The sequence below is a fragment of the Pantherophis guttatus genome, chromosome 11 (assembly GCF_059756535.1).
Source record: "Pantherophis guttatus breed Tessera chromosome 11, ASM5975653v1, whole genome shotgun sequence".
Lineage (NCBI taxonomy): Eukaryota > Metazoa > Chordata > Lepidosauria > Squamata > Colubridae > Pantherophis > Pantherophis guttatus.
This window is the reverse complement of record NC_142073.1, coordinates 18,755,954-18,782,877: the sequence shown is the minus strand read 5'-3', so window position 1 is coordinate 18,782,877 and position 26,924 is coordinate 18,755,954. Positions and strand designations below refer to the sequence as shown.

The following is a 26,924-nucleotide window of genomic DNA, read 5'->3' as shown; positions in this document are numbered from 1 at the left end:
GACAGTGAATAATGCCTGCTGATATCCTGGAGGTCAGGTAGTCCTCAATTTAACAGCAGTTCGTTTAGTGACTATTCAAAGTCACAGCGGCACTCAAAAAAGTGACTTATGACTGTTTTTCACACTTACAACCATTGCGGCATCCCCATGTTCAGCGGATCAAAATTCAGGCGCTTGGCAACCGACTCATAACCGGTTAAGAGTGTCTCAAGGTCACGTGATCACTTTTTGTGACCTTCTAATGAACAAAATCAATGGGGAGGGCCAGGTTTGCTTAACAACCGTGTTGCTAACTTCACAACTGTGGTGATTCACTTAACAAATGTGGCAAGAAAAGTCGCAGAATGGGGCAAAACTCACTTAACAAATGTCTTGCTTAGCAACAGAAATCTCGGCTCAGTTTTGGTCGTAAGTCGAGGACTACCTGTATGGGATGATGTAGGAACTACAGGAGCAAGGAGAATCGAAGCAGAGCAAACATTAAATGACCATGTTCCAAAGCAGGGAGCCAAACATCCAACATTAGAAGCATCCGAATAAACCAACATGAGCAAATAACCGTACGTTTTATCCAAACATCTTAAAAGTTAACTTTTGGACTCTGTACCTTTCTTAATTCGGGATCGTGGGAAATCCACCGAATGACCGCTTCAAAAATATGTTTTTCATCCCCGACGTTTAACTTCTCCAAGGAGAGGACTTCTTTTAGTCTTTGAGGACTGAGTTCTAGGAATTCTTCTGTGCTGCTGACATCCCGGAAGTGTGTTTCAAGATACTCTGAGGCCAGGTAGTGAACGTGGAGGAGACAGTAGTGTAGTGCAAAGTCCCGAATGCCAATACAGTTCTCAGCAGCAATGCAACCCTCCAGAAACTCACAACAGAGCTTTTTCAGGTCCGTAAGCAGCAACAGGTCAGCAGCTTGTACCACATCCTGGATGGTTTCTTCGCTTAGCTTGATCTAGGGTTCAAGGGCAGAAAAGTACAGCCAAGTTATGACGAAGGCATGAGTCAGACTCCAGATACCTTGCTATATGTTAGTACCTTAGATTAATAAACAAGTAAAAGTGGAGTGCTAGAAAAATACAAAAGATGTTATGGCCAGCCAGCAGGGGGTTGGACTAGAAGACCTCCAAGGACCCTTCCAACTCTTTTATTCTATTTCTAACTTGGCTTTCAGAGTCACAGAACACATAGCAGATGTTTTGATTTTCCTTGGGGTTTGCAACTTTCGGCAAAGTGTTTGGCTGGCTGCTGCAGAAGTGAGATTCCCCACTTGGACTTCCAATCTCCTCCAGCTGCATTTTCTTAATGGATGCTAGAGTATATTCAGAATTCAATAGATAAAAAACCATAATCTTTTTGAACAATCACATGATGCTTAAGAATGAAATGAGCATTTGACAAACTGGGGCAAAGTCTATTTTAACTTTGTGAAGTTTTTAGTGATCCACCAGGAGATCCATCAGAAACCGGCCAGGATTCATTGTGAAATATTTCTGTTTTATGAACTTATTTTGTAAGAGATTTAACTTATATCTCTAGACTTACTTTTGAGCGCACATGGTCAGAATTGCGACTGGATACACATATATGCACACAGAATATTCCTGAAGACATTATGGAGGATTAGGATTAGTAACACATACCTGGCCACTGAAGATGTAGTCCAGAATCTCTTTCATGGTATCCACAGATATCCCTTCAAGTTCAATTTTATACACGGATCCATCATCCTTGGGAGAGTTATAGTTCAGTTTTGTTCTGTAAAAGACAGAATAGAGCAAAACGTCTCAGAAAATCACACATGAAAAACATTCCAGCTTCCGGATTGTTTTCAATAATAACATCTTCTATGATTGTTCTCAAAAATTCCAAGAGCACAAGTAGAAAATTCTTAAGTTAATAAATATTAACATTTCATGGCAATAATTATTTAGACGTTCAGTGGAGTTTCGTGGCATTTAGTATTCCATTTAATGATAAAAATTATCCCTTTTCATTTCATTTCTTAAATCTCAGATAGGTTGTACATTTGTCAGGTCCATATGGATACCTGAGCATTTGTACAGAATAATTCCAGATGATGTAATGATACATTTCTCCAAATGCAACAAATATAAGTAAGTCTATGACTGCAAAACAAGGCCCGGTGACAGGACAGGACAGGACAGGACAGGACAGGACAGGACAGGACAGGACAGAATAGAATTCTTTATTGGCCAAGTGTGATTGGACACACAAGGAATTTGTCTTGGTGCATATGCTCTCAGTGTACATAAAATGAAAAGATACATTCGTCAAGAATCATAAGGTACAACACTTAATGATAGTCATAGGGAACAGATAAGCAATCAAATCATATTAGGAAACAGTCAATATAAATCTTAAGGATACCAGCAACAAGGTTACAGTCATACAGTCATCAGTGGGAGGAGATGGATGATAGGAACGATGAGAAGATTAATAGTAGTGCAGACTTAGTGAATAGTTTGACAGTGTTGAGGGAATTATTTGTTTAGCAGAGTAATGGCGTTTGGGAAAAAACTGTCCTTGTGCCTAGTTGTTTTGGTGTGCAGTGCTCTATAGCGTTGTTTTGAGGGTAGGAGTTTAAACAATTTATGTCCAGGATGCAAGGGGTCTGTAGATATTTGCACAGCCCTCTTTTTGACTCGTGCAGTATACAGGTTCTCAATGGAAGGCAGCAAGTTGGTAGCCATTATTTTTTCTGCAGTTCTAATTATCCTCTGAAGTCTGTGTCTGTCTTGTTGGGTTGCAGAACCAAACCAGACAGTTATAGAGGTGCAGATGACAGACTCCTCAATGTGAAGCAAGGTCATGGCTCTTTATCAGGTATTGCATGAAATGTCCAATTAAGCCAAATAATTAAAGAAACATCCCACATCAATGTTTAAACTTCAGGGACTCGCAATTTGTCAGAATCACAGGAACAGCAGAAGCTATTGTTAAGTATTACAAACGACAGAAACAACAGAATCAATCAAGCAAAATTTGAATTATTTTACTTGACAGCTAGATTCAAATGAAACCACGGACACCGGGCCTTGTCTTGCTCGCCGCCATTTAAATTAGAAAAGGTTAATATCATAGCCGTGTCTCTGTTAAGAACTGGCCAAAAGGCCAAAATGCTGAATGTTCTGTCTTGTCAATGAGATCGTGGCACAACTTTGCTGTGGTCTTCATTAAAAGAAAAGGATGCTTTGCAAAACATGTCAGCGTGTGGGAAAGTCTCTTCCTTCAAACCAACCAGCCGACTTGAAGCCTTCCTGATGGGAGCCCCAGCAGAATTGTTCTCTTTGCCACATACATGCACGCACACGCAACCAGGAACAGCTTTTGTGTGCAAGATTACAAAGGATGTGTTTACACAGCACGTTTTATACAGACGAGCCTTTTCTGGTTCAGCCTTTTATGTAATTTTCCACTTAAAAACTTGAACTTACACACAGGATCAAGAAACTTCCAATTCGAACAGTGTTTCTCAACCTTGGCCGCTGGACGATGTGTGGACTTCAACTCCCAGAATTCCCCAGCCAGCTCTGCTGGCTGGGGAATTCTGGGAGTTGAAGTCCACACATCGTCCAGCGGCCAAGGTTGAGAAACACTGAATTAGAAAGTTTGTAGAGATGTTATGAGTCATCCAGGCCATGGTTGTCCCAAAGGGATTTTTCATTCCCATCCATTCCCCAGTATCCTGTCAAGAGCTGAAGAAGCTTCTTGGATGAGAAGCGAAACGTCTTCAAAAGAAAAAAACGAGAAAGTCCAGTTACCCTCCTGAAAAAGCACCTTTGGGACTTCCAATTAGAAACACTCTTTCCTTCAGAATAGATAAGCGAGAGCGAGGAAATGAAGCAAGAACAGCAGTAGAAATAAATGTCCTTATTTCTTTCGGTTTTGTTTAAGACAGAAACAGATCTAACTTGCTGTCGACTTTTTTTTTTAAAGGGTACCAAGCTTTAAAATGTACAGCGTTTCCCCGAAAATAAGACCAGGTCTTATATTAATTTTTGCTCCAAAAGACGCATTAGGGCTTATTTTCTGGTTAGGTCTTATTTTGGGGGAAATACAGGACAAAATGCACCCATCTGGCTGACAATCTTAACTGGGACTTATTTTGGGGATAGGGCTTATATTATGAGCATCCTGAAAAATCATGCCAGGCCTTATTTTCTGGTTGGGTCTTATTTTCGGGGGGAAACAAGATAGGCGAGAAAGTTTATTGATGAGTTGCTCAGGTCATCAGTAAGAAACTCGTATGCTTTTCCAAACAGCAAACATAGAAGGAGATAATATATATACTGGCAAGGAGAGAGAAGATGGGAGAATGTAATTCTCAACTGTCAACTAAAAGTGAATCCTCGGTGAGAAGTTATTAGAAATAAAATGCAGATGGCCATAGCTATTCCCAGGACTTGTTTCGAGATATACATTTACATGCATGAAATATGCAATAAGCTCCGAAGCACCAAATACCACTGAGCATCAGTTATGCAGGATGCGGAGGGAGAGTCATAAATTTATCCAGTGACCTCAATTTAATGGAATTTAAAGGCTTGCTCACTGTCAAAAACGGCCCTCTTTCAACCTCTGATGCTATTATATCCGTGTGTCAGCCTGTTAACTATTTGGTGATTTGATTATATATACAGAGCTATAAGCTGCTTAAACGGTTTGTTTAGACAATTTATCTCTCTGTGTTCTTGTATATACATTTATCTACTTGTGTGCACAGGTAGATGAATCTATAGCGGATTCACAGAGAAGCATAAAACACAAAGAATTTAATCTACGGAAACTATACAGCAAATGTAGCTCAGGACACATTTCTCAGAGCCCTGAGTCAGCATTAAGCTTTTATTAAACGTGGCAGAAAACAAGGGGGAATTTTTTTTCAGCGGACATCTTATTCCAATCCCTTCCCTGTGGTCAAAGTTGGGATCACTGCTGATATGGATAGCACACGCACACAGAGAGAGGGAGGGAGAGAGAGAAAGAGAGAGAAAAAGGGAGAGGGGGGAGAGTGAGGGAGGAAGGGGGAGAGAGACAAAGAGAGAGAGAAAAAGGGAGAGAGAGGGGGGAGAGTGAGGGAGGGAGAGAGAGGGAGCGGGGGAGAGAGAGATTCTGTTCAGGTCTTACAGGAGAAGTTTTAGTCCAGCATTCATTTTACTAAATTCAAGACATAAGACATAATGGAAAGAGTTTCTTGAGTCACTCTGCCCCTGAGTTACTCATTATGCAGATAAGAAGGAAGGTGCTTTTCCTTGTTTATTTTCCTCTCCCCCCCCCTGCCCCCCCCCGGCCACTAGAAGGGAACTGACATCAAAGCAAAGATCCTCAAATGGGAAAAAGACTGCAGGGAGAACCAGGAGTCTATGCTCCTCCCTGCTTATGCATTTTTTTCCAGCTTTTCATAATTGCCTTGAGATGTGTCTGGGGTAAATCAATGTTTAAAGAGGCGCATATATAGCCTCTTTGCCCTGTGGAAGCAACCGTATAGATTTCATTACTTCCTAAATCTCACCTACAGCTACTGACCCAAAGCAACATCCCAGTGCCAAAACACAGCTGAATCATCGTACTTCTTTCCTAGATAAATCCTATATGAAAATTTGTGGGCTGGCGGAACGATTTCCCCATGTTCACCCTAATTAAATCTTGCTTAATTATGTAATATATACAAGGCGGCTTTAATGTGGTGCGATTTTATTCTATAGCTGTAATGTTATCCCCTTGTTCTTCTAATTTGATTTCATTAAAAATGCATTTTAGGGGGCTTTGTGTTACAGAGTTGAGACAATGAAACCCTAAAATCAGTTCCTGTCCCCTCACCTCCAAAAAACAAATAAACAAACAAGGCTTTATTATTATTTTTCTGCATGTCATACCTTAGCCCTTTGGCAGCACAAATTAAAAGATATAAGCTTTAACCACACCCTGTTCCCACTGCCAATTTTCTGAGAGTTTTGGTTGTGTGTTTTGTTTTCAGGTGCTCTGCACAAGAGCCACTTAAAATAAAAACAAACACTCTGTGTAAAAAAAAAAAAAAAAAACCCAAGGGACTCTACCCTTCCATTTACAGAAGGAGCTACTACAATATTTATACTTAAACTTTATGAACTATTTCTATTCCCCTATCCACTCACGTATTCTCCCCTAAGTGCACTAGTAGGTCAATGGTATCCTGAAAACTGGACCAGACCTCACTCACAAAAGGACCGCAGGAGAAGAATCTTCTGTTTGGAAGTAACTTCTATGTGAACTTTGAAGCTGATCTAGAGGTAAGAAAATGGGGATGTAAAATTCCTATTAGAAGATAGCAGGAGATGAAGTAGCAACACAAGGTATCTGGCTATACTCTCCCTATTTCTGATAAGACATATTGTATTTCTAGAATAGGAATGCAGTGGCTCAGTGGCTAAGACGCTGAGCTTGTCCATTGATAGGTCGGCAGTTCAGCGGTTCGAATCCCTAGTGCTGCATAACAGAGTGAGCTCCCGTTACTTGTCCCAGCTTCTGCCAACCTAGCAGTTCGAAAGCACATAAAAAATACAAGTGGAAAAATAGGGACCACCTTTGGTAGGAAGGTAACAGCGTTCTGTGCGCCTTTGGTGTTGAGTCATGCCAGTCACATGACCACAGACGGCTTAGAAACGTAGATGAGCACCGCCCCCTAAGAGTCGGGAACGACTAGCACGTATGTGTGAGGGAAACCTTTACCTTTACCTTTATTTCTATAATATTGTAGCCCAAACAGTTTCAGGGTGAAGGCCTCTTTATTGAAAGTTATGTCCCATAATCTATCATACTGGCCCATAGACAGACAGATGTTGGTAGACAGATGTTTTTCAACTTCCCAGTCTACAGCTGAGTGTTAAACACTTAGCCCAAAGTCACCCAGGCAGTTTCTGTGCCTGGGGAGGACTCGCTAACATGGGCCTCTTTGCATTTGGTCTGGCACCTTAAATACTACACAACACTGGCTCTTGTATATACAATAGACACACATGGAGGATGAATGTAAATCTGTGCTTGGTTTGCTTTGCTTTCCTTGATAACGTATTTCTCTTTTTGGACCAATGCATAAATGGCAACTTGCTTTACTTGGGAGGCCACTTTCAGAACCAAATCTGGAGCACTAGACTTCTTTTGGTTTCCAAACTCTATGTAAGTCAACTATTGAACTTTAAAATAATGACCAAGGTGACATTGGGCCAGTCGCTCTCTCAGCTCAACCCACTTCACAGAGTTGATACTGTGGACAAAACAGAGGACGGAAGGAGTTACTGTAAAGGTAAAGGTTCCCCTCGCACCTATTACGATCATCATGTACAGCAGCTTCATTTCTCGTAACACATTCGAGGGTGTAAAAGAATTTAGACCTGACCCAAAGGACTGAGACAAGAGGTTATACGGAGATTGCAGGGTTTTGAGGTAGAAGGGAAGACAAAATAATATTCAAAATAAACTTGGCATTCATGTTATTTAATATAAAAGGTAAATGTTCCCCTCGCACATATGTGCTAGTCGTTCCCGACTCTAGGGGGCGGTGCTCATCTCCGTTTCAAAGCCGAAGAGCCAGCGCTGTCCAAAGACGTCTCTGTGGTCATGTAGCCGGCATGACTCAACGGCAAAGGCGCGTGGAACGCTGTTATCTTCCCACCAAAGGTGGTCCCTATTTTTCTGCTTGCATTTTTTTTTACATGCTTTTGAACTGCTAGGTTGGCAGAAGCTGGGAGCTCACCCCATTACACGGCACTAAGGATTCGAACAGCTGAACTGCCGACCTTTCGATCGACAAGCTCAGCGTGTACAAAGTAACAAAAGGAGGATTTTAAAAAATTAAAACACAACAAATAGGTCAGTAACATTTAGATACTTAAAACAGTATCTTAAAAAACTTAGGGTAGATTTTGTTGTTGTTGCATGGATAGTGTCTAACTATTCTATATTGTAAATATGTAACCATGCTGCAGGACGCAAAGTAAGCAAACTAGGGATAGGATGCAGGGCTTCTGAAGTTTCCTCCAAGCTTCTTAACTGCAGTTCCATTCTGGTTCAGGTGACCAGAAAGGAGAAGAAGAGAAGCTTCCAAGGTGAGTTGCTGCCCAATTTTCTCTCCCATAGGAATGTACTGTGGGATTATTCCTAGCATTCTTTTTTTAAAAAAAAAATCTGGCCCCATTTGAAAGCCTGATTCTTTCTTTGCTTTGCTTCTCCCTTTCCTTCAAAGTTTTGTTGTGTTTTGCAGAGCTATTCCCTTGCTGATGGACATGGAGAGACATTCAGAGTTCTAAGCCCAGTTATTCCCAACGTACCGTTGGGTGGAAAAGAATAAAAATGAGTCACCTCCTGAATTCTAAGTTTTGAATTCTGAGTTCTAAGATTTTTCTTTCAGGGATTTTAGCAAAAGAGAGTCCAAATCTGGGAGTGGCTACAGGGGACTTCAGATTAATTCTACCCATCCAACAACCCTACAACATTTTTCAAAGTAAAAAAAACAAAAACACCTCTGCAATTATTTGCTATAATTTTTAAGGGAAATAGCAACTGCAGGAAAGAAAATTCGAAATGGTGGGATGGCTTATAATACCATTTCTATTCATTCAAGACTGAGGATTTGGATACTAGGCACGTCTATGCCCAGTGCTAGCTTAGATAGCAGCTTAGAAGAAAGTATGATTCAGTCTTAATAATAATAATACAGATCTATGCTCTCACTCTTTCTCTAATTACCTTTCATCTGATAAAAAAAAATGCATGAGTCAGTTACATGCATACTCCCATCTCCATACAGAAATGAACTGAATTATTTTTCATCTACCGGTACTGTTAATCCTCAAGGACAGATAGAAATATATGTTTGCATCTATCTCCAAACTCTTTATTTTACACGTTGTGGATTAAATGTATGTGAATATTTATATTATTTGAAAACATTCCATCCATTAAAGAGAACCTGTTCCAAGGATTTAATAATGTTCCAATGGGCCTGAACTATATGCTAAAATGATAAACTAGTTCAGCTAGATACAAGACATGTAAGATTACATAAAAACAGATGATAAAAAAGCACCTGAATTTTAACTATGGCTGGCAATCCACTTTAGAGCTCTTAAACAGCAGTGCGTGTACATGTGTGCGTATACACACACACATCTCAGTATATCTTACATGTAAACTAATAAAAAAGGAATAATCTACATACTGCCATTGCAAGGTGGGAAAATGACAGCTGTCAAACAACTGCTATTTAACATTTATTATAGCACTTGGAATAATAATGTGTGATTTTTACAAGTTACCATATTTTTCAGAGTATAAGACGCACTGGAGTATAAGATGCAGCTTAGTTTTTGGGGAGGAAAATGGGGGGGGGGAATCTGTCTACAAGGTATTCATCTGGCTAGCATTCTTAGTCTGGTCAGCTTCAGCACATTAGTTTGCTGGTTTTTATTCCCTACTAGGGGATAAAAAAACAGCTTCTAAAGCACAGCTGATCTTCGGAGAGAGAAGCTATGAGAAAAGCAGGCAAATCACGGAGATCTCGCTAGCGCCTCGTTAGGGCTGGAAAAAAAAAGCTTCTACATTCGGAGTATAAGGCGCACCCAAATTTTCAGCCTCTTTTAGGAGGGAAAAAAGTGCGTCTTATACTCTGAAAAATACAGTACCTTGATTTGGAACTTATCCTACACAGTGGAGAAGCAGATCTTCACATGGAAGAAAATAGTGTAATAAATCACTGCTCTCTTTCCAAGAGTGTCACAACATTATGAAAACACTAATTGCATCCTATAATAAGGACCTTTAAATACCCAGGCATCTTTTAGATAAGAGTGTTCTGTTGCTTTATTTAAAATGAGTATTTAAATAATGTATTTAGAGTTAAGGAAGGGAAGAAGAACTACAGTTTAAATTATATGTGACACATCTTCAGCTTCTTATTTGAGAAATATTTATGTAATCAGTTGTGAAATTCCTATCTCAGCTGTTTACTGCCATTCTTTATTCCCAGAGTTAACATGCTTTCTAGCATTTAAACTATATAAATCAGAGGTCTTCAAACTTGGCAACTTTAAGACTTGTGGACTTCAACTCCCAGAATTCTCCAGCCAGCATAGGAGTTGAAGTCCACAAGTCTTAAAGCTGCCTGGTTTGGGGATCCCTAATATAAATCCTCCAAGAAAAGGCTCTTTAATTACTTGACAGTCAGCAGTTTCATAACTCTTCTTCACCATGAAAAAATGCCTCTTTGATTTTCACAAAGGCGCTGATAGCTCTTAACTACCAATATTACCCACTGAAGTCTTGGTAAACAACAGAGGCTCTGCCTCTTTTTGCATGAATGATACACCTGAATGTGTCAGTAATTTTCCCACCACTCCACCCATCCATCCAGATGTAAGAGGCATATATTCTAAACTTCTTCCTACCTGTCTTAATGAGGAAGTCAGCAATTTTCTCCTGTTCACAGCACAAGGAAAGGACTGGTTTTAAGGGGCTCTGACGATTAACAGAAGGGTTGCCCATGAAAAGAGGTCAACCTAGGAATCTCCTGTTATCTATCTGAGAGGTTTGTTTACACTTTTTAATCTACGATAGTGCCTTTCTTGTGCTGGAGAAGTGGGAAATGGCAGGAAGAAGGAAGAAATAGGGGGGTTGGTAACTAATTGGCCAAGCAAGAAGCAAAAAAGAAATCAAAAGAACAGAAAAAGAAACCCCCTGAATCCATAATGTGGTTGCTCATACATAATTTTACCTTTGTTACCAGTTGCTCTAAATTTTAAATTAAGCAGCATGAGACTTCTCATCTGGTTGTTCTTAGAGCTAGTCTGCTCTCGTGGTTTGAAGGCACACAAATATTTTCTTGATGTTAAGAACCTGGATGGTTAAGAACATGGACAGTACCTGGATGAACAGCCCTGCAGAGATGGCCAGGTGAGCAACTGGTATCAGTTTCATATTAGAAGCTAAGATACAAAATGAAGTTAAAGCTAATTTCAACAATCCCTTTCCGGTGACATGACTTCATAATTCAGGCTTTCTCGTCGAGTTCAGTAAATGCCTCAGTTGAAGAACTGATGCTTAATTTTTCAATGAGAAGCAACAGGACATCATTAGAGCACAAAAATGGGAGAGGGGGACTCTGCACATGCTCAGAGTTACCTTCCTTCCTAGTTTAGGAGAATTATTTAAAGACATTATATAAAGGACACGCCAGCATCAAAAAATGATTCTCTTATTTGTTGGGTTCAATAATCTGTGAAAGCAAAGATTCAGCCACCCTACTTTCAAAAGTATTTCTTATCGTTTAGCCGTGTGAGTAAACCAAGCCGTTCTGGCTTGTTCGGCACAAAGTTGAACAAGTGAAGGTTACACGCAAAGCCAGACACCACCTAGCAGGCAACTCATGGAAAAATGTTGTCAACAATTGTCAAGAAGCTATGCAACTCTTTCAAACTCACAGGCAGGAACTTGTTTAAAGAAAAGAAAAGAAAAGAATCCGAGGCCTGTTGGAAGGCTGCCAGTTCAGCCAATGCTTACTAAGCATATTTGAATAGCCTGCTAAAGCAGGCCATGAGATCGTCCCATTCCATTATTGTCCAATAATGGCTAACTTTTAACCGATCATTGGATTAAATATTGCACCCTGGAGCAATCGCTATTTATTTTATTTAATCAATATATTAGCCACCTTGATTGCTGAAGGAGCTCAAAATGCTTTTTTTTTTTTAACAAAGGAAAAAATAATTTAAAATTTTAATTTAGACTACAAGCAGCAAATAAAAACCACTCTTGTTCGAAAACAGGAATACAAACATACACCATAAGGAACATAGAACTTCCAGTCCTACCGCCGGTTTAAAAAAAGCCAAGACTTCCCAGTGTTCCTAAAAGGATAACTGAATTACAACTAGATGAGGGATGTTCCACGGGGCAGAGATCGTCACAAAGAGAGGACCTCTCCAGGATCCCCTTGCCCGAATGCCATTGCTTTTCTTTTGCGACCCAGATCATGCCAATCCTGTTAGGAGGGAGTTGAATGCTTCTTCACTGTGCATCTCTCAACCCCTTTAATTGCTATAAAAGGTTACCTGAACCGGAAAACTAAATCCTGGCACAGTCTCTCTAACCACCGGTGCCTTTACTGACTCAACTGGAAACATCCAAGTCCTGTGGGAGGACGTGAAGTGAGACCATTTAATCCTGCTCTCTGGTTTTCAACAAGTCAGTCAGGGAGTTTCTCAACCATATCTGATTGGCCTCTGTTTACCGGTAATATATTATGGTGCTACTCTTCTGGCACCCTTAAAAACCGTGCCAAATTTAACTTGAAAACTCTCATCCCACAAACCCCAAACAAAAACAAGCTCTTATAGAAAATGTTTTTGGGGCGGGGGGCGGAGAGAATCTGAATAATAAAAGAAATACTGATTTTTCCCAAGCCAGCATCCCTGCAACATCTCTTTATGGCTATTACAAGCTAGGTAGGGATTTGTAAGAGTCTATCACAAAAAAACAGAAGGTTTACCACATGCCTGTCCCTTGTATCATCTTTGCTACTAACTTAATGCATGCCTATTTAATAAACAAACTACTCTGCTGGGTAATTTACATTCATCTTGAATGGTGGATCCTTGGGAACTGAATTTGGGACCAACCATAAAAGACTAGATTTCTAAATCTCTCAGCACACTGGGTCACATCTGCACCAAGAAGCCCTGGTGGGGTTGAGCCAGTGGAAATGGAGCATGGGTGGTCACGATGCCATAGTGAGAAGAGTATGATATGTTTATGTCATTTGTTTATTGACTTTGTGGTGAGTCACCTAGGATTAGTGTGTAAGATAGGCTACTATAGACTCCTTATAAATCAATAAACTGCCTTCTATTTAATCCTCTAAGGCATTTATGTAATAGAATGTTAAGAATTTAGGCACATTATACAATTATTGTAACTAAAATAGCTTATTTTATTACAACTGAGAAGATAGAGCAATAGATGGCTTATACAGCTAGATTTAATAATATATTAAAAGAATGAGCCGGTGTTAACATTTTATACATATTCTTTTAGCTTTTAAGAATGCTACTGCTCCCTTATTCATTATCTTCCATCAGAGAGATAGAGATAGAGAGATAGATAGATAGATAGAGAGAGAGAGATGGACCGTAATCTATCATGCTAGATGAGTGCAGGTTGGCACAAGATGTTTTTCTACTTGACAGTTAGGGCAGAGAGGGGGGGAGAGAGGAGAGGGAGGGAGGGAGAGATGATAGATAGATAGATAGATAGATAGATAGATAGATAGATAGATAGATAGATAGGGGGGGAGAGATGATAGTTTATGCTTTCCTAATCTACTTTCTTATTTTGTTCTACTTCTCTTAACCCTATCCTACTCCGAGTAGGAGGTGAACACCTTCACCACTAGCCCACCACGCTACTCAGATATACTCTGTATAATATATATATATATAGATATATAGATGATCTATAGCTGAGATGGAGAGACAGACTTTATTGTCCCTTTGAATGCACACTAATTGGCGTACGTTAAAATGAAATTTCGTTGCCTACTGCTCTCAAAGGGCCACCCGCCTTCCACATATGCTACACCAACATGACACATACATACAAAACCATGCCTATTAACCACATTGCAGAAAAATACGATTTCAGCCACAGGGCAGTCAACGCCTGGAATGCCCTACCCAACTCTGTGGTTTCTTCCCCAAATCCCTATAACTTTAACCTTAAGACTGTTTATTGTTGACCTCACCCCATTCCTAAGAGGTCTGTAAGGGGCGTGCATAAGTGCACCAGCATGCGTACAGTCCCTGTCCTACTGTCCCCATTTATTCATATCCATTTCATGTATTCACAATCATGTTTATACTTATATCTGTTATCTAACACATGCTTGACAAAATAAAATAAAAATGTCATATGACACAAGATAAGAGCACCAGCGTGCCTACCATCCTCGTCCTAATGTTTTCTTTTATTCGTATCCTTTTCATGTATTTATAATTAATGTTTACAAACTATTCTAAAAATACAAGTTCCAGGTATATTAGTAAAAAAAGAAGCAGACATCCTGCGAGCTCCGGAACTTAAAATTTTAAACTTTTAACTAAAAGCTTACTTAAATAAAATTTTAATTATTTTTAAATTTTAACTAAAAGCTTACTTAAATAAAATTTTAATTACGTTTTAAAATTTTAACTAAAAGCTTCCTTAAATAAAATTTTAATTACATTTTAAAATTTTAAAAAGTTCCCGAGCTCGCCGGATGTCTGCTTCTTTCTTTAATAATTATGTTTACATCCATTTCTGTTATCTAATAGGCGCTTGACGAAATAAAATAACATATAAAAAAAATGTCCTATGACACAAGAGAAGCACTGAGGTCTAGGGGAAAACAGACCAACTCCCAACCTCCCCCCCCCATAGCAACCACCGAGAGGCTCCTCTTTGCTTCATAATCACCATCCTAAGTTTTTTTGTTTGTCAAGCATATATAATGGCGCAGTCCTGGAAGAAGGAAGATCTACCTACTATTGAAGAATGGACACGAAAAGTAGTGAATTTAGCGGAGACGGCTAAAATTTCAGCATATTTGAAGGATCATTCAAATGAAAGATATATATTGGAATGGAGAAGATGGATTGACTATATTCAAAATAAATATGGGACTAAAAAGTTTCAAATAGCTTATGAGTGGGAAAAAAAAAGATATTTAAGGGAATTCTTATATTTAGTCATGTAAAGGGGAGTTAAAGTGCAAGAGGGAGATAGGAGTTTATAGATAGTCTGCATATGTTAGCTTCTGTTTGTTAAATGCTATACCCTGTATTTTGCTCTGGGAAGTCCGGGGGGGGGAGGAGGGGGGGAATTGTTTTTTAAAAAAAATTTTAAAAAAACTTTTCAATAAAAAAAAAAGCATATATAAGATAAGAGGGTAAAAGCATAAATCAGGGGTGGGCAACGGTGGCCCTTTGACCACCTGTGGACTTCAACTCCCAGAATTCCTGAGACAGCTTAGCTGTCTCAGGAATTCTGGGAGTTGAAGTCCACAGGTGGTCAAAGGGCCACCGTTGCCCACCCCTGGCATAAATGTACCATTTGAATCCATGAAAGGAGTCAGAGTAAACAAAGGAAGATGAGGACAGGGACGGCTTCCCTCCCTCACGGCCTGGCCCGGGCTCCGCTGACCCACCTGACGTAGGGGCTGGCGGCGGCCAGGATGTTGGTCTGCACCGGGATCTCCTGCCCGTCCAGCACCAGGTTGGCGTCGCAGAAGCGGCCCTCCTGACGGAAGGAGCTCAGCGCCCTCAGCAGCCGCGCCGCGTGCTGCGGGTCGGAGACGGAGCTGCCCGGAGCCCCGCTCGACATGGCGGCGGCGGCTTCGACCCCCCCACCGCGCGCTTTGCGCCTTCGCCTCGACTCGCCCTCACTTCTTCAACGCCGGCCGGGAACCGCCATCCTGCCGCGCCGCGCCGGCGACGCCTGACCTCATCTCCGCGCGACGGAAACACGCCCATCCGGGGGCGGGGCGGCGAGGGTGACGCCTCCCCCCATCCCGAGAGGGGAGGGGCGCTCGCTCCCCTCCTCCTCCTCCCCTCGTGGGGGCGGGGCTTCGGCCGCGCCTAGCACGTGCTGCAAAAAAAGAAGAAAAGCCAGAGTTTTCCTCCCCCGCCCCCCCCCGACTACAATGCCCCTCGTTCCCAGCCGGGAAGGGGAAGGAGCGAGGCTGGCCTGACTTTTCCTCCTTTTAATGTTGTTGATAACGGAGGGGCCTGGCTTTCTGGATATGCTCAGAAGGAAGATGGGCTGCAGACCTGAGTTTCCAGCCCAATCGGATGTGTGGGACTACAGTTCCCAGGCTTCCCAGCCCAAAAATAGGGTGTCTGGTGTTATGGTTTACTTCCTCTGGAGCAGAGGTCTCCAACCTTGGCAACTTTAAGCCTGGCGGACCAACTCCCAGAATTCCCTGTCCGCCAGGCTTAAAGGAATTCTGGAAGTTGAAGTCCGCCAGGCTTAAAGGAATTCTGGGAGTTGAAGTCCGCCAGGCTTAAAGGAATTCTGGGAGTTGGAAGTCCACCAGGCTTAAAGGAATTCTGGGAGTTGAAGTCCACCGGGCTTAAAGGAATTCTGGGAGTTGAAGTCCACAGGCTTAAATCAATTCTGGGAGTTGAAGTCCGCCAGGCTTAAAGGAATTCTGGGAGTTGAAGTCCGCCAGGCTTAAAGGAATTCTGGGAGTTGGAAGTCCACCAGGCTTGAAGGAATTCTGGGAGTTGAAGTCCGCCGGGCTTAAAGGAATTCTGGGAGTTGAAGTCCGCCGGGCTTAAAGGAGTTCTGGGAGTTGAAGTCCGCCAGGCTTAAAGTTGCCAAGGTTGGAGACCCCTGCTCTGGAGGACGCCCAATTAGGGAAGACTGACAGGGTGCAAAGGAGCAGCGATGTTCTGTGCGCAAGACAGATATGATAAATCACACCAAAATATGGATTTTTTTTCAGGCTAAAATGCCCAGTGTTGGAATTTTGTTAATCTTCTCAAGGAGGACCCAATGGCTCAGTGATTAAAGACCCTGAGCTTTTCAGCTTGGAGATCTGACAGCCTTGGGTTCAAGATCCCATCTCCATTTCTGCCCACCTAGCAAATTCGAAAGCAAGCAAAGTGCAAGGAGATAAATAGGTAGCACTTCCGATGGGAAGGTAACAGCGTTCCATGGGCCTTTGGGGAAATAACCATGATAGCTACATGACGATAGTCATTGTCTTCGGACAATGTTGACTCTGTTGGCTAAGAAACGGAGATGAGCACCATGCCCTAGAGTCGAATATGATGGGGACACCTTTAACCTTTTCATTCTTCTCAAGGAGTTCCTGTCCAGGAAGATGGGCATTATTACACCACCACTTAACTTACAGCAGGGACTTCTGGGAAGACTCTTTGGCCACAGGTGGAGAAGAAAATAATATGTCACAACACTAAACCCAAATTAAACATCCTCCTGGTTCGGATTTATTCCAGTATTTAGAACATTTGAACCAAGGGCAGTCTTGGGTAGCACCGACGCTTGCAAATGTCTTCACAAAAATCAGAATGAGCCCCATTACTCCATGCATTCCACAAAACGGGCACCAGGCCCAGAAATCTGTTATCGCTAAGTGTCACAAAAGTCTCTGGCAGCATAGTTGCAACAGACTATTGCAACAGACAATAATCAGCCTATATAAGATACTAAAGTTTCCAGATTTGCATTCTTGAGAAGAGTCCAATATCCAGAATTGGGCAATGCTTTTATTGGGGTCAAATTAGTTGGGTTTGGAGATTTCCAGATCTTTTCAGTAGTCATGTTTGGTGTGTACTGTTCATTCACCTACTTGATGAAATCTCAAAACTGAATGACATCTCGCTGAGTCAGCTCCCATCTATTTAAGCCAATCTCTTCTCCTGATAGCAGAAACTTGCAATCTTTTATTGCTTTTCCCTTTTTTGATGAAATTTATAGAGAGATCCCAAACACACTTTGTTCATCATCATCATCTTTTAATCACCCCATAATCCCTTGCGGGGTGGAGTTTGGGCAACTGATGGAGCCGAGTGTTTCCTGGCCAGATGCCTTTCCTGTCGCCAATGCGGAGTTATATTCAGCAGATATATTCTCATCGTGCCCAGATGTGTCTCTACCTAGGATTGAACTCACAGTCTCCTGATTGTTAGGTGAGAGTTCCACCACTAAGCCACTGCACCGTTCTCCCAAAAACACTTTGTTGCCCCTAAGAAAAGTATTGGCTGGTCATGGATATATATATATATTTAATGGAATAAACTTGACTACAGTTTCTGGTAATCTCCTCCAGCAAAGCTTTTGTTGTTGTACTCATTCATTAAATTTGTGTGACATCTATCTCACTATCAAGTGATTGGGTGGTTTACAGTGCTATGATAGCATAATAAAACAAAAAATTAAAAACACTAAATCATTGGGACCTTAAAGTTAAAACATTAATATTCAAGCGGATAAAAAGAATCAATGCATAGATGAGGTGGAGTTGAGATCTATTAACCAGCCCTCTAAAATGGGATTCCTCCAAGCCAGTTAGGGTAGTTGTATGCCAATCTTCCAACTTTCTATTTTATTCTCTCTAATTTTAGTTTGATAAGGCTCTCTTTTCGTGGGGGGGGGGGGGGGCGCGGAGGAAGCATTCAGAGTGGTTTAGAAGTAAACAAACAGAATGTCCTTAAATAAAACTGTCAACAATAATAAACCAATTTTTCTAAAATAAACGCAAAAGAAGACTGGCTATTTAAAAGAAAAAAAAACCAGTGTAATAAAAAAAAGAGAAAATCATCCTTGAGTTTAGTGCTTAAATGGACAGTATGATTTTCTTAGCAATCTCGTCTTGTCTTGTGGTCAGAAATGCAGGAACTACCGTAGAAAGGGGGGAAATATTAATTTAATTTTTAAGAAATTAAAAACTTTCATAAAAACATAAATGTATATAATTCTAGCCCAAAGCTGGGCCATATTGATGGCAGGGATATTTCTGATCAGCAAGTCATTGTGTCTGTGTGTTTGTCCCAGGGGACACTGTAAAATATGGATAATTGTTGGAATAGTGTCATATTTACAACAATATATTGGCAATAATATAATAGTTGGCCAGGATTCTCTTCTCCAGAAGATTTTTCAATTTCACATCTTGTTTACGCCCTGGGTTTGCCAATGGCCTCTCATAAGGTACAAGCATGTTTATGTTCCAAGCCCAAACAAAGCTGACATCATAAAAGTATTTATTTTATTAAACATGTAAGGCTTTCCAACTCTAGATTGACTCCAGGTGACATATATAATAAAACCATTACTAAAACACAGAAGCTATCTGAAAACAATATATTGCATAGAATCCATTGACCTTCAACTCGTGTTTTTCAAACGTGGCAACTTGAAGATGTGTGGATTTTAATTCCCACAATTCTCCAGCTAGCTATGTTTGAAAATGCTTGAACCAGGGTTTGAAAATAAAACACTAGTTTAAAGTGAAGCCGGAGAGATGAGCCTAATTTTCAGAATATAGACCGCTTCTGGACTGCTAAATCTTGAATAATTTTGAGAGATTGGATAGTTGCCTTTTTCCCCCTCGATTTATTTTTTCAATCTTACTTTTACTTGTTTTCTTCCTCTCCCTTATGTGTTTATGGCTTTGACTTACGTTTTTTTTTTAATGTGTATTATCTTAACTGGCCATCATTGTTATGTTGTTGTTAGTTGCAAAGTCGTGTCCGACCCATTGTGACCCCATGGACAACGTTCCTCCAGGCCTTCCTGTCCTCTACCATCCTCTGGAGTCCATTTAAGCTCACGCCGACTGCTTCAGTGACTCCATCCAGCCACCTCATTCTCTGTCGTCCCCTTCTTCTTTTGCCCTCAATCGTTCCCAGCATTAGGCTCTTCTCCAGTGAGTCCTTCCTTCTCATTAGGTGGCCAAAGTATTTGAGTTTCATCTTCAGGATCTGGCCTTCTAAAGAGCAGTCAGGGTTGATCTCCTCTAGGACTGACCGGTTTGATCGCCTTGCAGACCAAGGGACTCTCAGGAACATCATCTTATACCTTCTACATAAATTTGTGACCAGTTGTAAAGCCTTTACAAAACGAGTAATTTTAACAGCGGCTTCTTCGGAAAACCTCTGCCACCCGGAGCCTTGCAGAAAACAATATTCGGACAAAAACAATCTTGGAGGTGACAAACTGGCTTGTGAGATTTGTGAAGCTAAAAGCGCAAGCTCTGTTGATCAACACTATCTGAAAACATAGGCGTCTGTAGTGAATAGGGGAAAGTGTACCAGGTAAGCATGAAATAATTGCAGAGGACGTGAGTTATGCAAATGTTGTCAATCATCACACAATTTGCCTGATGATATCATGGCACATGTGACTTTATCTTGGCTTCTTTGCCCAGAAGCAAGACTCTGTATTCTTTCTTTGCTGTGTTATTAGTGTTCATTTGAGGTACGTTCTAGCAAATCTCGAATTACGAGGGAATGTCTGATTCAATGCTTGGCTTAGGAATTGTTTTCAGCATCAAAGGGGGAATTCACAATTGATCCAACACCACCTCCACATCCTCCTCCAGGTGTCCAGCTGTGGCTTCATAAGATAGGCTGACAACTTCTCCCACATCCCACTGCTATAATAAACTGCTGAGTCAGACAAGGCTCACTTGTATTATGCCAGAATGGGTGAAGCTTAGCACACTGGGTGAATGCAGCTACGGCTTACAGCTTATGGTTTCCTACCATAACTTGTTTGTTCAACCACGAGAAGCCCAACTCATGGCTTGGTGCAAAGCGAGAACCGTTCCTAGTCCTTCGGCCAATTTCTTAGCCTGAGATTTTTTTTTCAATAGTTCCATTTGTGACCAAGAATAGAATAAATTAATTCTTTAAAATGGTCCGAGATTAGTTTAGAGTGGTGTTTTCCCAACCGTAGCCATTTTAAGGTGTGTGGACTTCAAATCCCAGAATATCCCAGACAGTGTTGTTGGCTGAGGTATTCCTGGGAGTTGAAGTCAACGCATTTTAAAATGGTTCAGGCAGTGGTGAAATTCTCCAAGTTCGTTGTGCGCGCTTGTGCAGTGCATGCCAAACACATGCTGTGTGCACTGCCTGCTCAGTGCGTGCCAAATGCACGCTTTGCACGCATGTGTGGTGCATGCCAGATGCACACTGCACACTCAGATGCACCGCAGGCGCTACTGCGCAGCACGGAAAAAGGAGGCTTAAGTAGGTAAGTAGAACAGCGGATGGGAGAACAGCTGCGCCGCGCGATTTAGATTTCCTGCTTTCTAGCGAATCTAAATCGCGCGGCACAGCTGATAGTTGGAAAAACTGGTTTGGATGGACTGGTAGCATTTTTTTACTACCGGTTCGCTTGAACTGGTAGCTTTACTACCAGTTCGCCCGAACTGGTGAGAACCGGTAGCATTTCACCCCTGGGTTAAGGTAACATTGCTCTAGATTTTGTGGTATTTTGGAAGAAAAGAACCAGATGATGCAATCAGGACCAGCAATAAGCAAACATTGGGGTGGAGCATTATCATGGCCGCCATCTTGATTTTTTTTGACACACCTTTGTTGAAGAAAATGGGAATAGTCCAAGAATTTAGGGAGAATTCCTGAGGCATTCTGCCTTTCCATCTGTTCTCTCCCTCCCCCACCTTCATCAGCAATGGTTACAGATTCATCCTCTTCTCTGTCTAATGTTAGGGCCAACCTGGAAAATAACAGCCGGGAAAAAAGGAAAGACAAATAAGATTTGGTAATCCATTCTGCACCCCTGCTTCAGGCCTAAGAGTTACATGTTGATTTGACTTAAAGCTATACTCAAGCACTTAGCTTGGATTTGAGCTTCTCGCTTTAATAAAGAGGTGGCCGAACTGGAAAAGTTGCCTTGGTGTGAAAGAAGATTGTTCAGCTGGTGGAATATATCTGGATATATATATATCTGAATACACCGCAGCTTTAAATTGAGAAGCCTCCCAACTGATCGACTAGAACCGATCTGCTCCTTGTAAACCGCTCGGTGGTGGTAGATTGGCATTTGAGGCCAAGCTGCCTGAAAGCAGTTTCCAATGCTCTCGGTGGTGGCAGAGCGGCCAAAAACTGTTTAAACTCTTGCCACGGCGCTTCAAAGGGCTGCCCTACAGCTGATCAGCGGTAAAAGGCAGTGTGGTAGTAGACCAGTGCGCTCCAAAAACAAATGGGTAGACCGGTCCAGCTCTGCAAGCAGTTAAAAGCCTGGTAGATCAGTACCTCTGCTAAATCCTAAAGAATTGTTTGTCACATGACCATTAAACCACCCCCACAAAATAAGCCACGCCCATAGAACCAGTAGTAAAAAAAATTTAGAACCCACCCCTGGTCAAGGACTACCTGTATGTTGATAAAAACCATTTCATTGTTGCCAGTGGTGGGTTTCACATTATGCTACTACCAGTTCGCCGCATGTGCACGCTCCCTTCCACACATGCGCCCAGCCTCAAAAACGTGCCTAAATAAGATGCCATTGAGCTGGAGCAGGGGAGCGGGGGGGGGGCAGGCTCACCCACGATTTCTGCTACCGGTTCGGGTAAACCGGTTCAAACCAGCTGATTGTTGCCCTGGTCACTTCCTGTTTCACCCTGTGAAGTTATTTTGAACATCAGCAAGAAGAGAACAAAAACAGCGATGGTGAAAGATGGCTGGAATTCAGTCCAATGTGTCTGGATTTGCTAAGCAGAACCTGGTGTTTTTGATGTCGCAATTATTTGTTGCACGACCCATTTCTGTAAAAATATGGTTGGCCGCATCATTCTAGGTCAGTGTTTTTCACAACCTTGGCAAACTTTAAGACGTGTGGACTTCAATTCCCAGAATTCTCCAGCCAGCCTGACTGGCTAGGGAATTCTGGGATTTGAAATTCACACGTCTTACGGTTGTCAAAGTTGAGAAACACTGTTCTACGTGTTGATTATTGTCTAGACGAAGGATAGGGAGCCCAATGTATTTTTGTACGTACTTCCCTTGGCACAAATTGTAGTATTTTTTTAATTAATACACGGGGAAGTGCCATGTTGAAAAGTAAAGCACCAGTAATCAACATTGATTTTTGTCTCCAGCGATGCCTCTGGGCCTTGTGTAGGATCCATAGGCAATATTGCAAATTAAAATACCTGTGACTTGTTGCCTTCCAGTGCAGAAGACAAAATTTGGGGCTTTGCAACCAGCCATTGTGGCTATTTGTTTTAAGAATGAATTCAGCCCAGTGTCTGGAAACCTTTTGTGGACTTTGGGCTGAAGACACATACACAAAAAATAACTTGTGATTGATGAGTTCGGTGATTAGAAAAAGTAGAATAGGGCAGTGGTGGAATTCAATTTTTTTTACTACCGGTTCTGTGGGCGTGGCTTGGTGGACATGGCTTGGTGGGCATGGCAGGGGAACGATACTGCAAAATCTCCATTCCCACCCCACTCCAGGGGAAGGATACTGCAAAATCCCCATTCTCTTCCCATTCCTGGGGGAAGGACATTGCAAAATTTCCATTCCCACCCCACTCTGGGGCCAGCCAGTGGTGGTATTTGCTGGTTCTCTGAACTACTCAAAATTTCTGCTACCGGTTCTCCAGAATATGTCAGAACCGGCTGCATAGCACCCCTGGAATATGGGGGGGGGGGAAGGAATCAAAATGTAAGCCTAGAGTGAGAGGGGATAAAATAAAAGGATAAAAGCGAAACTAAGTACTACAAAATCTGGGAACAATTTTATGATTGGATAGATAACAAGAGGGTAGCCAAGAGAAATGTATAATGTTAGAACAAAAATATAGATGTTATTATAGATAAATGTATGTTTAAGAGATGAATAAATATACAGAAATAAGGGGAAAAGTATTAACATCATATTATGTTTAAAAAATGAACAAAGCTTAAGAACTATATGTTTATATGAGTACTAATATTATTGTAAAGTGACGCAAGATATTTGGAACCAGTGATGTCATATATATGTCCAATGTTTTTTTAATTTTGTATTATTAATAAAAAACTTTATATATATGTGTGTGTGTGTGTGTGTGTGTGTGTGTGTGTGTGTGTGTTTTTCTTCTAGCCAGGTTTTCCCTACGTAACCAAGGTTTTTCTGCAGCACCAGCTCAATAGAATCACATCCACTCGATTCTGGGCTTTTTTCTTTTCTAACACAAAAAGAAAAACACACATAAACCCTACGAAGAAGTAAGAAAATTGATACTGTACCTTTACAGGAAGGATACATAAGATATGGGTGTGTCCTACTGATGAAAGCAAACGAGCTAGAAATAGATCTATTTAGGTCTCCCACCTAGCAGGAAGAGCTTGCTGGCTGTTAGAAAAGAAAAAAGCCCAGAATCGAATGGATGTGATTCTACTGAGCTGGTGCTGCAGAAAAACCTTAGTTACGTAGGGATAACCTGGCTAGAAGAAAAACACACATAAACCCTACAAAGAAGTACTACTGGTTCTATAGAACCAGTGCGAACCGGGGACAACCCACCACTGAGCCAAAGCATATATCAGAGGACTGGCAATAACATATGTGGGAAATAAAAAGAAAAGGCAAGCTCATAAAAAACTAGAGGAGGAGTATAAGAAGTTAGAGATGGAATCGCAAAAAGATCCACAAAAAAAGAATATAAGAAATCAAATGGATTTGGGAAGGACTCAATATGTGGACAAAAGTGCTAAATCCGATCAGAACATCTACTGGTAGTTGACTTTATGACCAACTATAATAATAAACGAGGGACCCAAATTGCCCCATCCGTTCTGGCAGAAGGGGCAAACTCTGGGGTCCACCTACGAAAAAGTGTCATCAAGCAGGACCCAGGTCTTTTGGAATACCTTCCCACTCAAGTTTAGACTGTCCCCGACTCTATTGGTCTCCTGAAAAGTTCTCCCTGGCTTGGAGGTCAAGAGGTTAGCTGAGCAGAACTAGGAATTGGAACGATGAACAAGATGGGGAAAAATGAGTCTATCACAAAAGCAAGAACTATTTCTATGTGCTTTTACACATTCTGAACTTCTGAATAAAGGACAGGTATACAATTCTCAGAAAGAGACGTGGTGGCTCAGTGGCTAAGACGCTGAGCTTGTCAATCGAAAGGTCAGCAGTTCAGCGGTTCAAATCCCTAGTGCCGCTTAACGGGGTGAGCTCCCATTACTTGTCCCAGCTTCTGCCAACCTAGCAGTTCGAAAGCACGTATAAAAAAAATGCAAGTAGAAAAATAGGGACCACCTTTGGTGGGAAGGTCCCCCTAGAATCGGGAACGACTAGCACATATGTGCGAAGGGAACCTTTACCTTTACCTATACAGCTCTCAAGGTCAGCTCCAATAGGTGAAGTCTGCTAATCATACACAAGGAAAATTCTATTGCCCAGGATTGGGTAGACTCCAGCTATTATGATCTTTTAGAGATCCAATGACCAGTCAGTCTAGAATCTAGAAAGTTTGGTTAGAGGTCAATGTTGTGTAGCATAACCCAGAAAAATGGGTTCACTCCGTCATCAGATTGGGCGTGTTTGTGTCAACACAGACTTTCAGGATAGTCTATTTCCAGCTGATCCGAAGGAGTGAAAAAAGTAATTTTATAGCCAGAACTCTCTTGGTTGCTGAGAACGTGCAGCAAAAAAGCACTCAGTGCATTTGGCCTGTTCTTACAGTGGCTTCGTGGCCAAGGGAAATGCTCTTTAACTCTAAAAATCATGTGAAAACCAATAATTAAGTGACTCAATTATTTCAAGAGGAGTAATTGGCTTGCTTTTGCCGCCATCTGCGCATGGACACGGTGCAGAGAAAGAGAAATGTCATTTTAGTTTGGCCTTGCAAACAATGACTCCGTTTCCGCAAACAGCCTATTCAGGTCAATAGAAGCAGCAACAAATGATGTAATAGACCAAACCAGGAAGGGCAGGCTCGAACGCAGAAAAGTTGAAAGCCATCTGCTGAAACTAAAACAGGAAATGGCACCATCTCTCTTTTTCCCCGTCTGACTTCTGGCTCTTGTCCCAATGGGGAAAAACAGAATAGCAAGTCAATCTTCCTTAACCTTTTCCAACCTTATTTATCCCCCAATTTTAAACACAACAGAGTCTTTGTTGTTCAAACTTGATGACTTGAAGAGATGTGTGGATTTCAACTCCCAGGATTCCCCAGCCAACTGTGCTTCAACTTGTCAAGTTTGAAAAACACTGCAATAGAGCAGGAGTCTCCAACCTTGGCAACTTTACGACTTGTGGACTTCAACTCCCAGAATTCCTCAGCCAGTGCCAGTGAGGAATTCTGGGAGTTGAGGTCCACAAGTCGTAAAGTTGCCAAGGTTGGAGACCCCTGCAATAGACAATCCATCTTTGTTACCAAATCTCTATTTATCCCAAAGGAAGGTGAATTGAAAACAACCCCCCCCCCCACACACACACAATATTAGACTAATAAAATAGGGTTGTTTTATTAAAACAGACCCACACATGTAGTCTACATAATGTTTTTCTGCCTTATTAACAACATTGGCTAATTCCCACCGAAAACAATACTGGAGATTTTTGTTTTGTTTTCCTAAAATTGTGTGCATATGACAAGCAAAATTGCACAAATGCATTCTGTGTATTTATATATAGACGTACTGGCCAGAAGCTACATTCCACTAAAGGGCAGTGCCACAAGAAACACATAAATTAATATTAATTGCTTTTAATGACAACTGACTCAAATTGACTTTCCAAATTAGCACCCCATTTGCAAAATTAATTCCTCCTCCATTTGCATAGGTACACATACAAACCAGTCGTTCACACACAAGGACACAAACAGACTCCAGAGAAATCTAACCCCATTCCAGCTCAAGATGGGGATGCCTCCTCATTACGTGTGGCCCATTGAGTTCAATGGCTTTTACTTCTAAGAACGTATAAACAGCAGCTATCTTGGCTTGCCTGGTTTATCCTGTATAAGTCATGGTGGAACCTGCGAGGAGATCATTGGGACATTGAGCAGTTTGCAAAATGGGGTGTTTAACAGAGAATTTTTTTTGCTGGGTTAGAATCTATGGATGCTTCTAATGTCATAAGCCATACTCTTCCTACCAGGTAGGTATGCTTAGAACTTCTAGTCTTCTATGAAGATTCTGTCATCTAGGTAGAGTTGTCTGAAAGTTGACTCAAGTCAACTGGACCTCTTTTCTTTTTGGTTTGGGCAGAATATGCCTCAAGCCAAAAGGAAAAGAAGTCCAGTTGCCATGATTCAACTTCCAGACTACGTTAGCCTCAGTTTTCTCTTATTTTTTTTCTATACATCACTTGCGTTTAAGAAGGATCCTGGCTAC

At 41.4% G+C, this 26,924-nt stretch overlaps 1 protein-coding gene across 1 annotated transcript in view; it reads right to left on the bottom strand.

Annotated features, from left to right (window-relative positions):
- The window catches only part of GAN (gigaxonin), a 36,450-nt gene extending 20,888 nt beyond the window's left edge, over nucleotides 1-15,562 (bottom strand). The window contains exons 1-3 of the mRNA XM_034425420.3: nucleotides 15,239-15,562; nucleotides 1,647-1,761; nucleotides 608-958 (exon numbers count right to left, since the gene is read on the bottom strand). Coding sequence (XP_034281311.1) covers nucleotides 608-958; nucleotides 1,647-1,761; nucleotides 15,239-15,414 — 642 coding nt within the window. The 5' untranslated portion in view covers nucleotides 15,415-15,562. The remainder of the gene's footprint in view (nucleotides 1-607; nucleotides 959-1,646; nucleotides 1,762-15,238) is intronic.
- Nucleotides 15,563-26,924: the final 11,362 nt, after the last annotated feature.